The 13,304-nt window shown below is 43.3% G+C and overlaps 1 protein-coding gene across 4 annotated transcripts in view; it reads left to right on the forward strand.

Annotated features, from left to right (window-relative positions):
• The window catches only part of LOC110490905 (choline-phosphate cytidylyltransferase B), a 21,992-nt gene extending 9,275 nt beyond the window's left edge, over window positions 1-12,717 (forward strand). For 3 of the 4 annotated variants that reach the window (XM_036943693.1, XM_036943692.1, XM_036943691.1), the window contains exons 2-8: window positions 1,488-1,587; window positions 5,987-6,103; window positions 6,308-6,459; window positions 6,691-6,769; window positions 7,652-7,794; window positions 9,636-9,824; window positions 10,704-12,717. In XM_036943693.1, the coding sequence (XP_036799588.1) occupies window positions 1,488-1,587; window positions 5,987-6,103; window positions 6,308-6,459; window positions 6,691-6,769; window positions 7,652-7,794; window positions 9,636-9,824; window positions 10,704-10,919 (996 nt within the window). In that variant the 3' untranslated portion in view covers window positions 10,920-12,717. Of the gene's footprint in view, window positions 1-1,487; window positions 1,588-5,986; window positions 6,104-6,307; window positions 6,460-6,690; window positions 6,770-7,651; window positions 7,795-8,624; window positions 8,938-9,635; window positions 9,825-10,703 lie in introns of those variants that run through there. The other variant, XM_036943694.1, reaches the window with a different exon arrangement.
• Window positions 12,718-13,304: the final 587 nt, after the last annotated feature.

Genomic DNA, 13,304 nt, shown 5'->3' on the forward strand with positions numbered 1-13,304 from the left:
CCCATCACCATGTAATTGATAGTTGTGATAGAGAATAGATATTAGACCTGATCAATAACATAATGGACATTACTAAGCCAGAGAGAGGGGATGGCAATCAAGAAGGGGACAACTTTTTTTTTTAAATCTCCTCCATCTCTCACTTTCTCTGTGTCTCCCACTCCTCTCTCCATCCCCCTCTCAAATGAAATTGGATTCTTTCTGCCTCTTTTGCTTTTCAGGTGAATCTTTCCTCTCACTTCTTTGCTGCTCTCTCTTTGCCACTCTCTTCATCTATCACGTTGTTCCTCTGTAAATCCATACCATTTGTGGTTTGTTGTGAAGAGCAAAATGGTTTTGTAGATGTGAATTTGATGTGCTGTTTTAATATGCTGATGTTAACGCTGTAACACTGAACCAATAAAGTGTCTAACAGTTAAATCTCTTCCTCTGTTAAATCAATTCAGTACAATTCAATTGGCTTTATTGACATGGGAAACATATCAATAAGCCTAAGTAAGTGGAATAGATAAACAAAAGTGAAATAAACAATAACAAAATAACAGTTAACATTACACTCACAACAGTTAACATTACAGTTAATGTTACAGTTAACATTACACTCACAACAGTTACCATTACAGTTAATGTAACAGTTAACATTACACTCACAACAGTTACCATTACAGTTAATGTTACAGTTAACATTACACTCACAACAGTTAACATTACAGTTAATGTAACAGTTAACATTACACTCACAACAGTTACCATTACAGTTAATGTTACAGTTAACATTACACTCACAACAGTTAACATTACAGTTAATGTTACAGTTAACATTACACTCACAACAGTTAACATTACAGTTAATGTAACAGTTAACATTACACTCACAACAGTTAACATTACAGTTAATGTTACAGTTAACATTACACTCACAACAGTTAACATTACAGTTAATGTTACAGTTAACATTACACTCACAACAGTTAACATTACAGTTAATGTTACAGTTAACATTACACTCACAACAGTTAACATTACAGTTAATGTTACAGTTAACATTACACTCACAACAGTTAACATTACAGTTAATGTTACAGTTAACATTACACTCACAACAGTTAACATTACAGTTAATGTTACAGTTAACATTACACTCACAACAGTTAACATTACAGTTAATGTTACAGTTAACATTACACTCACAACAGTTAACATTACAGTTAATGTTACAGTTAACATTACACTCACAACAGTTACCATTACAGTTAATGTTACAGTTAACATTACACTCACAACAGTTAACATTACAGTTAATGTTACAGTTAACATTACACTCACAAAAGTTAACATTACACTCACAAAAGTTTCAAAAGAATAAAGACATTTCAAATGTCATATGTCTATATACAGTGTTGTAATCATGTACAAAGAGTTCAGGTACAACAGGGAAAATAAACAAACATAAATCTAGGTTGTATGGGTCTCTCTCTCTCTCTCAGATGCTGACAGAGCCTGCTATCTTTGCCAAGGACACCAGCTGTGAGTGCCGCGCCCCCCATGAGAAACTCTCCATCGCCCAGGCCCGCAGAGGCACCCCAAGTATACCTCCTCTTCTGGTCCAAGCTCCATCACTAGTTTATCACTGTTCCTCCTCTTATCCTCATTCTTCCTCCTCTCCTCTTCCCATCCTCAGTATTTTCACTCATAACCATCCGTTCTTCTTTTCCACATCCTCCTCACTTTCTCCTACTCCTCTTCTCCTCTATGATAGTGGTATATATGTGTTAGATGTAAACTCTGTGTGTGTCCTCTAGATGTAAACTCTGTGTGTCCTCTAGATGTAAACTCTCTGTGTGTCCTCTAGATGTTACATCTGTGTGTCCTCTAGATGTTACATCTGTGTGTGTCCTCTAGATGTAAACTCTCTGTGTGTGTCCTCTAGATGTAAACTCTCTGTGTGTGTCCTCTAGATGTAAACTCTCTGTGTGTCCTCTAGATGTAAACTCTCTGTGTGTCCTCTAGATGTAAACTCTCTGTGTGTGTCCTCTAGATATAAACTCTCTGTGTGTGTCCTCTAGATGTAAACTCTCTGTGTGTCCTCTAGATGTAAACTCTCTGTGTGTCCTCTAGATGTAAACTCTCTGTGTGTCCTCTAGATGTAAACTCTGTGTGTGTCCTCTAGATGTAAACTCTCTGTGTGTCCTCTAGATGTAAACTCTCTGTGTGTCCTCTAGATGTAAACTCTCTGTGTGTGTCCTCTAGATGTAAACTCTCTGTGTGTGTCCTCTAGATGTAAACTCTCTGTGTGTCCTCTAGATGTAAACTCTCTGTGTGTGTCCTCTAGATGTAAACTCTCTGTGTGTCCTCTAGATGTAAACTCTCTGTGTGTCCTCTAGATGTAAACTCTCTGTGTGTCCTCTAGATGTAAACTCTCTGTGTGTGTCCTCTAGATGTAAACTCTCTGTGTGTGTCCTCTAGATGTAAACTCTCTGTGTGTCCTCTAGATGTAAACTCTCTGTGTGTCCGTCCTCTAGATGTAAACTCTCTGTGTGTCCTCTAGATGTAAACTCTCTGTGTGTGTCCTCTAGATGTAAACTCTCTGTGTGTGTCCTCTAGATGTAAACTCTCTGTGTGTCCTCTAGATGTAAACTCTGTGTGTCCTCTAGATGTAAACTCTCTGTGTGTCCTCTAGATGTAAACTCTCTGTGTGTCCTCTAGATGTAAACTCTGTGTGTGTCCTTTAGATGTAAACTCTCTCTGTGTCCTCTAGATGTAAACTCTCTGTGTGTCCTCTAGATGTAAACTCTCTCTGTGTCCTCTAGATGTAAACTCTCTGTGTGTCTTCTAGATGTAAACTCTCTGTGTGTCCTCTAGATGTAAACTCTCTGTGTGTGTCCTTTAGATGTAAACTCTCTGTGTGTGTCCTCTAGATGTAAACTCTGTGTGTGTCCTCTAGATGTAAACTCTCTGTGTGTGTCCTCTAGATGTTACATCTGTGTGTGTCCTCTAGATGTAAACTCTCTGTGTGTCTTCTAGATGTAAACTCTCTGTGTGTCCTCTAGATGTAAACTCTCTGTGTGTCCTCTAGATGTAAACTCTGTGTGTGTCCTCTAGATGTAAACTCTGTGTGTCCTCTAGATGTAAACTCTCTGTGTGTCCTCTAGATGTAAACTCTCTGTGTGTCCTCTAGATGTAAACTCTGTGTGTGTCCTCTAGATGTAAACTCTCTCTGTGTCCTCTAGATGTAAACTCTCTGTGTGTCTTCTAGATGTAAACTCTCTGTGTGTCCTCTAGATGTAAACTCTCTGTGTGTCCTCTAGATGTAAACTCTGTGTGTCCTCTAGATGTAAACTCTCTGTGTGTCCTCTAGATGTAAACTCTCTGTGTGTCCTCTAGATGTAAACTCTCTGTGTGTGTTTCCTCTAGATGTAAACTCTCTGTGTGTCCTCTAGATGTAAACTCTCTGTGTGTCCTCTAGATGTAAACTCTCTGTGTGTCCTCTAGATGTAAACTCTGTGTGTGTCCTCTAGATGTAAACTCTGTGTGTCCTCTAGATGTAAACTCTCTGTGTGTCCTCTAGATGTAAACTCTCTGTGTGTCCTCTAGATGTAAACTCTGTGTGTGTCCTCTAGATGTAAACTCTCTCTGTGTCCTCTAGATGTAAACTCTCTGTGTGTCTTCTAGATGTAAACTCTCTTTGTGTCCTCTAGATGTAAACTCTCTGTGTGTGTCCTCTAGATGTAAACTCTCTGTGTGTGTCCTCTAGATGTTACATCTGTGTGTGTCCTCTAGATGTAAACTCTCTGTGTGTCTTCTAGATGTAAACTCTGTGTGTCCTCTAGATGTAAACTCTGTGTGTGTCCTCTAGATTTAAACTCTGTGTGTGTCCTCTAGATGTTACATCTGTGTGTGTCCTCTAGATGTTACATCTGTGTGTGTCCTCTAGATGTAAACTCTGTGTGTCCTCTAGATGTAAACTCTCCGTGTGTCCTCTAGATGTAAACTCTGTGTGTGTCCTCTAGATGTAAACTCTGTGTGTGTCCTCTAGATGTAAACTCTGTGTGTGTCCTCTAGATGTAAACTCTGTGTGTGTCCTCTAGATTTAAACTCTGTGTGTGTCCTCTAGATGTTACATCTGTGTGTGTCCTCTAGATGTAAACTCTGTGTGTCCTCTAGATGTAAACTCTCTGTGTGTCCTCTAGATGTAAACTCTCTGTGTGTCCTCTAGATGTAAACTCTCTGTGTGTCCTCTAGATGTAAACTCTCTGTGTGTCCTCTAGATGTAAACTCTGTGTGTGTCCTCTAGATGTAAACTCTCTGTGTGTCCTCTAGATGTTACATCTGTGTGTGTCCTCAATATGTAAACTCTGTGTCCTCTAGATGTAAACTCTCTGTGTGTCCTCTAGATGTTACATCTGTGTGTGTCCTCTAGATGTAAACTCTGTGTGTGTCCTCTAGATGTTACATCTGTGTGTGTCCTCTAGATGTAAACTCTGTGAGTCCTCTAGATGTAAACTCTCTGTGTGTCCTCTAGATGTTACATCTGTGTGTGTCCTCTAGATGTAAACTCTGTGTGTGTCCTCTAGATGTTACATCTGTGTGTGTCCTCTAGATGTAAACTCTGTGTGTGTCCTCTAGATTTAAACTCTGTGTGTGTCCTCTAGATGTTACATCTGTGTGTGTCCTCTAGATGTAAACTCTGTGTGTGTCCTCTAGATGTAAACTCTCTGTGTGTCCTCTAGATGTTACATCTGTGTGTGTCCTCAATATGTAAACTCTGTGTCCTCTAGATGTAAACTCTCTGTGTGTCCTCTAGATGTTACATCTGTGTGTGTCCTCTAGATGTAAACTCTGTGTGTGTCCTCTAGATGTTACATCTGTGTGTGTCCTCTAGATGTAAACTCTGTGAGTCCTCTAGATGTAAACTCTCTGTGTGTCCTCTAGATGTTACATCTGTGTGTGTCCTCTAGATGTAAACTCTGTGTGTGTCCTCTAGATGTTACATCTGTGTGTGTCCTCTAGATGTAAACTCTGTGTGTGTCCTCTAGATTTAAACTCTGTGTGTGTCCTCTAGATGTTACATCTGTGTGTGTCCTCTAGATGTAAACTCTGTGTGTCCTCTAGATGTAAACTCTGTGTGTCCTTTAGATGTAAACTCTCTGTGTGTCCTCTAGATGTAAACTCTCTGTGTGTCCTCTAGATGTAAACTCTGTGTGTCCTCTAGATGTAAACTCTCTGTGTGTCCTCTAGATGTTACATCTGTGTGTGTCCTCTAGATGTAAACTCTGTGTGTGTCCTCTAGATGTTACATCTGTGTGTGTCCTCTAGATGTAAACTCTGTGAGTCCTCTAGATGTAAACTCTCTGTGTGTCCTCTAGATGTTACATCTGTGTGTGTCCTCTAGATGTAAACTCTGTGTGTGTCCTCTAGATGTTACATCTGTGTGTGTCCTCTAGATGTAAACTCTCTGTGTGTCCTCTAGATGTAAACTCTCTGTGTGTCCTCTAGATGTAAACTCTGTGTGTGTCCTCTAGATGTAAACTCTCTGTGTGTGTCCTCTAGATGTAAACTCTCTGTGTGTGTCCTCTAGATGTTACATCTGTGTGTGTCCTCTAGATGTAAACTCTCTGTGTGTCCTCTAGATGTAAACTCTGTGTGTGTCCTCTAGATGTAAACTCTCTGTGTGTCCTCTAGATGTAAACTCTCTGTGTGTGTCCTCTAGATGTAAACTCTCTGTGTGTGTCCTCTAGATGTAAACTCTCTGTGTGTGTCCTCTAGATGTAAACTCTCTGTGTGTCCTCTAGATGTAAACTCTCTGTGTGTGTCCTCTAGATGTAAACTCTCTGTGTGTCCTCTAGATGTAAACTCTCTGTGTGTCCTCTAGATGTAAACTCTCTGTGTGTGTCCTCTAGATGTAAACTCTCTGTGTGTGTCCTCTAGATGTAAACTCTCTGTGTGTGTGTCCTCTAGATGTAAACTCTGTGTGTGTCCTCTTCAGTGGACCGTCCAGTGCGTGTATATGCAGATGGAATATTTGATCTGTTCCACTCCGGCCATGCCAGAGCCCTGATGCAGGCCAAGAACCTCTTCCCCAATGCATACCTCATAGTGGGAGGTATGTACACACACACACATGTAGTTTCGAAAAACTGGAAAATATTGTTCATACAAATGTTCCTTACAAAAGACTTAAAACTGAAGCAATTTCGATTTGTACGGACATACATTTATAAACATGTGGATATAATGACTCTTAGCTAAACATATATGTTATTCATACTCTCTGTTACCTTTGTGACTGTGTGTGTGTGTGTGTCAGTGTGCAGTGATGAGCTGACCCACAAGTACAAGGGTTTCACAGTGATGACGGAGGATGAGAGGTACGAGGCTCTGAGACACTGTCGCTATGTCGACGAGGTGGTCCGAGACGCACCATGGACGCTCACACAGGACTTCCTGGAGAAACACCAGGTGTGTCTGGCTGTTTCCATCACACTTGTTCATTCAGCGTTCTCTGACTGTGTATCTAGAGTAATGTGCTAGCGTGCACGGCTCTTTTCTGGGTCTCACTTTATCTGCATGCGCTTTCTTCCTGCTCTGGGATTCTTGTCTTCCTGTTTTGTGATTCTTGTCTTCCTGTTCTGTGATTCTTGTCTTCCTGCTCTGTGATTCTTGTCTTATTGTGTTCTGATTGTTTCTCAGATCGATTTTGTGGCTCATGACGATATCCCATACTCCTCAGCAGGAACTGAGGACGTCTACAAACATATCAAGGAGGCAGGTGTGTGTATGTGTGTGTATGTGTGTGTGTGTGTGTATGTGTGTGTAAAGCTCTATTCAGAATCAGTTTCAGGTATCCACACGTCTGGAGATTCTTGTATTAGCCGAAATGTCTAGAATGTTCCGCCGGCTTTCAGCAGCGACAATTTGATTAGATGTTACATTTTAAGAACGCTCCCCTACGTGCCCGTAGGAGGGGTGCAGCGTGTTATGTTTGTCACTGTTCACTGACTGCAAACAGTTGTTGTGTACCGTTTTGCTAGTTTGCAATTTTGCAGAAAAAAAAAAAAAAAAAAAAAACGTAATTCTGTTTTGCCAGAATTGTGCTGTAGTCTTTGAAGGCGTTACATCTCCTCTGCTAGAACAAATGACTGTATGGCTTCAACACTCTCCTCCTAAGCAAGTCATTTGATTGGTTTGATGTGTTGCGAAGCGTCACTCATTTACAATGGGGTTTACACCACTTTTTAGAGACTTTCTGCCATTGACTTCAGCAGGCTTTCAGATTAGGGAAGGATGATTCTCGACGATCAGTGTGTGTGTGTGTGCATGTTCAACTGTGTGGGTGTTTATTTGTAATATATTTAGAATATGTGTGGGTGTTTATAATATATTTATAAATGTGTGGGTGTTTATGATATATTTATAAATGTGTGGGTGTTTATAATATATTTAGAATATGTGTGGGTATTTATTTCTAATATATTTAGAATATGTGTGGGTGTTTATAATATATTTAGAATATGTGTGGGTATTTATTTCTAATATATTTAGAATATGTGTGGGTGTTTATAATATATTTATAAATGTGTGGGTGTTTATAATATATTTATAAATGTGTGGGTGTTTATTTATAATATGTGTGTGTACGTGTGTGTTCCAGGCATGTTCGTGCCGACCCAGCGGACGGAGGGTATCTCGACCTCTGACCTGATCACTCGTATCGTACGAGACTACGACCTCTACGCTAGACGCAACCTACAGCGAGGCTACACCGCTAAAGAGCTCAACGTCAGCTTCATCAACGTAAGTGTGTGTGTCTGTGCTGTCTACCCTTAACAGAACTGTCGCTTTTGTGTGTCCGTGTACACTCAGAACATAACTGATAACTGTCAAAAAACACAGACATACAGTACAGCCAACCTCCCTCCAACCTCCTTCCACCAACCTCCCTCCCTTCAACATTCCTCCAACCTCTCTCCAACTTCCTCCAACCTCCCTCTCTCCAACCTCCCTCTCTTCAACCTCCCTCTCTTCAACCTCCCTCCCTTCAACCTCCCTCTCTTCAACCTCCCTCTCTTCAACCTCCCTCCAACCTCCTTCCACCAACCTCCCTCCCTTCAACATTCCTCCAACCTCTCTCCAACTTCCTCCAACCTCCCTCTCTTCAACCTCCCTCCCTTCAACATTCCTCCAACCTCTCTCCAACTTCCTCCAACCTCCCTCTCTCCAACCTCCCTCTCTTCAACCTCCCTCTCTTCAACCTCCCTCCCTTCAACCTCCCTCCCTTCAACCTCCCTCCCTTCAACCTCCCTCTCTTCAACCTCCCTCCCTTCAACCTCCCTCTCTTCAACCTCCCTCTCTTCAACCTCCCTCTCTTCAACCTCCCTCTCTTCAACCTCACTCCCTTCAACATACCTCCTGCCTCTCTCTATTCAACCTCTCTCTATTCAACCTCCCTCTCTTCAACCTCCCTCTCTTCAACCTCACTCCCTTCAACATTCCTCCTGCCTCTCTCTATTCAACCTCTCTCTATTCAACCTCCCTCTCTTCAACCTCCCTCCCTTCAACCTCCCCCTCTTCAACCTCCCTCTCTTCAACCTCCCTCTCTTCAACCTCCCTCTAACCTTCCTCAGGAGAAGAAGTACCGCCTGCAGAACCAGGTGGACCGTATGAAGGAGGCAACATTTCTTCAACCTTCCTCCAACCTACCTTCAACATTTCTCCAACCTTCCTACAACCTTCCTACAACCTCCCTCCAACAGTCCTACAACCTTCCTCCACCCTCCGCCCAACCTTCCTCTAATCTCCCCTCAAGCTCCCTCCAACCTTCCTCTAACCTTCCGTTCACCCCCAACCTCCCTCCAACCTGTTGATCATATCACTCCATCATTTTACGTCCTCCCTTTTCTCCATCCTTTCTTTTAGTTTATCTCAACTAGGGTGAACATGATAGGAGATATTGTACAGCGATCAACTGCAGTGTGACTTTTTGCAGTGTGACATCCAGTGAGCAGGCCTACACTGTTACAGAGCTCTCCAGATAGAGACTGACTTCATGGACAAACAGACACAGTTCTCTATGCTTATAGAATAAGATAATAGACTGTGTCTGCCCTATGCATTCTGTTTCTACCTGCATCATTCTGTAACATGGTGCCTGCTGACTGACTGTGCCCTAGTGGAGACTTAACAGAGGGAAACACTGCCCTCTAGAGGAGTTGTAGTGTAGCTTCATCTTTCCTGGGAGACGAGGAGAGATGGCTACTTAAGACTATTGAAATGCACCCCGTTGCCATAGCGACTGCATAAATGAATGGATGTTACATCATTTCAACAATGGTAACACCAAGGAATTCAGCTCCCTCCAACTCCCTCCCTCCCTTCAATTTTCCTCCAACCTCCCTCCAACTTCTTCCAACCTCCCTCCAACATTTCCCCAATCTTCCTGCCTCCCTCTCTCATTCCTTCAACTTTCCTCCAACCTCTCTCCAACCTTCTACCAACCTCGCTCCCTCCAACCTCTCTCCAAGCTCCCTCCAACATTCCTCCATCTTCTCCCAACCTCCATCCTTCCCCAACCTCCCTCTCTCCCTACAACCTCTCTCCCTCCAACCTCCATCCAACCTCCATCCAACCTTCCTCAGGAGAAGAAGTACTGCCTTCAGAACCAGGTGGACCGTATGAAGGAGAAGGTGAAGACGGTGGAGGAGAAGAGTAAACACTTTGTCTACCGCGTGGAGGAGAAGAGCCATGACCTCATACAGAAGTGGGAGGAGAAATCACGGGAGTTCATTGGTAACTTCCTGGAACTGTTCGGCCCGGATGGAACATGGGTAAGTAAGGCCTGTCTCTCATGCTCCGCTCATGCAAATTTTACAATCACTCATCTGACATGTCACTTCCTTGTTCAAAAATCTAATCTGTGAACTAAACTGTGTACCTCCAACTAGACTAGTCTTTGAAGTGAAAGTACTCTCACATACCGGTCTCTGTCTCTCTCCGACTTCCTCTCTTTCCATCCCTCCACCATATCCTCGCTATCCCTCCACCCTATCCTCTCTCCACTCTAACCTACCCCCTCCTTCCATCCCTCTCTAAACTCTCTCCATCCCTCCACCATATCCTCGCTATCTCTCCACCCTATCCAATCTCCACTCTAACCTACCCCCCTCCCTACCTCCATCCCTCTCTAAACTCTCTATCCCTCCACCCTATACTCTCTCCACTCTCCCCTACCCCCTCCCTCCATATCCCTCCACCCTATCCTCTCTCCACTCTCCCCTACCCCCCTCCCTCTCTAAACTCTCTCTATCCCTCCCCCTATTCTCTCCACTCTAACCTACCCCCCTCCCTCCATCCCTCTCTAAACTCTCTATCCCTCCCCATCCTCTCTCCACTCTCCATCCCTCTCTATCCTCTCTCCACTCTCCCCCTCCCTCCATCCCTCTCTAAACTCTCTATCCCTCCCCCTATTCTCTCTCCACTCTAACCTACCCCCTCCCTCCATCCCTCTCTAAATTCTCTATCCCTCCCCCTATCCTCTCTCTACTAACCTACCCCCCTCCCTCCATCCCTCTCTAAACTCTCTATCCTTCCCCCTATTCTCTCTCCACTCTAACCTACCCCCCTCACTCCTTCCCTTCCTCTCTTTCCATCACTCTCCTCTCGCCCTCTCTCTCTCTCCATCCCTCTACCCCCCCCCCCCCCAACAGAAACAGGTGTTTAGTGAGCGTAGTGGTCGGATGATCTCCTACGCCATGTCACCTCGCGGGTCACCTAGCAACAGTCCACCCAGGCAACTGTCTCCATCCCGTTCCCCATCTCCTCCCTCTTGCTGGTCTCGGCCCAGGCCAGCCTCCCCCTCCTCACCCAAAGAGGCCTCAGCCTCCTTCAGTAGCATGAGTGAAGAAGATGAGAACGACAAGTAGTGCCCCGGACTGTGGAACACATGCCATGTTCAAAACAACTGGGAAGTCGGAAATCTTTGACTTCCAACTTTAGTCAAGTCAAGACCATTTAGAACGTGGGAAAAAACGAGCTCCGACTGGTGAAATCGTTTTCAACAGTAAACTAACTCGGAATTCCAAATCGGAAACTCTGACATCTTTCTAGAACTCCAACCTGAAGATCCCCCCCCACCCCACACACACACGCACACACTCTATCATCTTCTTCCACACACTGACAGCAATGACGGGATGCTGAAACTGTATCTTCCAGGAAGTAGATATGCAAGACAGAGGTGGGTCATGGGAAATGTAGTCTAGTGCTACAGCACAAAGAAGCCATCACAGTCTCTGTTGCCTGGGCAATGAAGCAGATGGGAGTGTAGAGAAGATGATGCGACTGATCTGTTTTCGATTGCTCAGGTCTGACAGAGGCAGTAAATAAAATAGTGCCTGTTGATCATATCACTCCATCCTTTTATGTCCTCCCTTTCTTTTCTCTATCCTTTCTTTTTTTTAATCTCATTGTGAGAACAACTAGGGTGAACATGATAGGAGATATTGTACAGCGATCGACTGCAGTGTGACTTTTTGCAGTGTGACATCCAGTGAGCAGGCCTACACTGTTACAGAGCTCTCCAGATAGAGACTGACTTCATGGACAAACAGACACAGTTGTCTATGCTTATAGAATAATATAATAGACTGTGTCTGCTCTATGCATTCTGTTTCTACCTGCATCATTCTGTAACATGGTGCCTGCTGACTGACTGTGCCCTAGTGGAGACTTAACAGAGAGAAACACTGCCCTCTAGAGGAGTTGTAGTGTAGCTGCATCCTTCCTGGGAGACGAGGAGAGATGGCTACTTAAGACTATTGAAATGCACCCCACTGAATCATTAATTTGCCATAGGGACTGCATAAATTACATGTGTAAAAAAAAAATAATTGGGGGGGGGCAGGTAGGTTAGCAGTTAAGAGTGTTGGGGGCCTGTAACTGACATGTCGCTGGTTCGAATCCTCGAGTTCACTAGGTGAAACCTCGAGCTGACGAGGTGAAAAATCTGTTGACGTGCCCTTGAGCTAGGTACTTAACCCTAATTGCTCTGGATAAGAGCGTCTGCTAAATTACTCAACAATGGTAACACCATGGAACTCAGTACCTGATTGGTGATTGCATAATTAACAGAACACTTGGAACTTCAGTGTCAGGGAGGTTTGTCTCCCCCCTTTCCCAATGTGGCCGCCTGCCCGGCCCATCTATGGTAAACAGCTACAGAAACTGATCTAGCAATTCAGTAGCATTTAGAATGTACAATTGGGACTGAGCTTATTCAGGGACCTTCCTTAGAGACCAGAGAACAAAGGTTATAGTCCCAGTATGGCCAGTGTTATCCACAAAGGCCTGGCGTGGCCATAGAATCCGGTGGCTGGAACAAAAACCAGTACCGGCCATTTGTGGATTGGCTTGTTCACCTCTGCTGTGGTAGAATCCAGATGGTCTCTGGCCTAGCTAGTCACAACACCACACAGAACTGTGAACTCTTCAACTCAGTGTCTCTCGCTATGACACAACTGTTCCACAGCAGAAAGCCACATGAAACCACTTGCTACCACACAACTCCTGATCCGCCTTAGAGAGGTTCTTGTCCTGTATGTAACCTATGTAACCCTGCACTGTATGTACAAACGCTGGAATGTCTGTTTCTGTTTGTTATGTTCTTATTTTATAATAGCTTCATATGTAAATAAATAGAAAATGAAAAGCATTGAAAGAGAAGCAGCTTGGTGATTGTTTCCTCTCAATCTCTCTCTCTTTTTCAGCAGATACAGACTCACACACACACTCACTCACTCACTCACTCACTCACTCACTCAGTTGTTCTTCTTTTTACTGTGGGTTTGAATAATTTACAGTAGGTACTGCAGTAGGTATTAAAGTGGGTATTAAGGTGGGTATTACAGTAGGTATTACAGTAGGTATTGTAGTAGGTATTACAGTAGGTTTTGTAGTAGGTATTACAGTAGGTATTCTAGTAGGTATTACAGTAGGTATTGTAGTAGGTATTACAGTAGGTATTACAGTAGGTATTACAGTAGGTATTACAGTAGGTTTTGTAGTAGGTATTACAGTAGGTATTACAGTAGGTATTACAGTAGGTATTACAGTAGGTATTACAGTAGGTATTCTAGTAGGTATTACAGTAGGTATTGTAGTAGGTATTACAGTAGGTATTACAGTAGGTATTACAGTAGGTATTACAGTAGGTATTACAGTAGGTTTTGTAGTAGGTATTACAGTAGGTATTACAGTAGGTATGATAGTAGGTATTACAGTAGGTATTACAGTAGGTATGATAGTAGGTA

The sequence above is a fragment of the Oncorhynchus mykiss genome, chromosome 15 (genome assembly GCF_013265735.2).
Source record: "Oncorhynchus mykiss isolate Arlee chromosome 15, USDA_OmykA_1.1, whole genome shotgun sequence".
NCBI classification, from domain to species: Eukaryota; Metazoa; Chordata; class Actinopteri; order Salmoniformes; family Salmonidae; genus Oncorhynchus; species Oncorhynchus mykiss.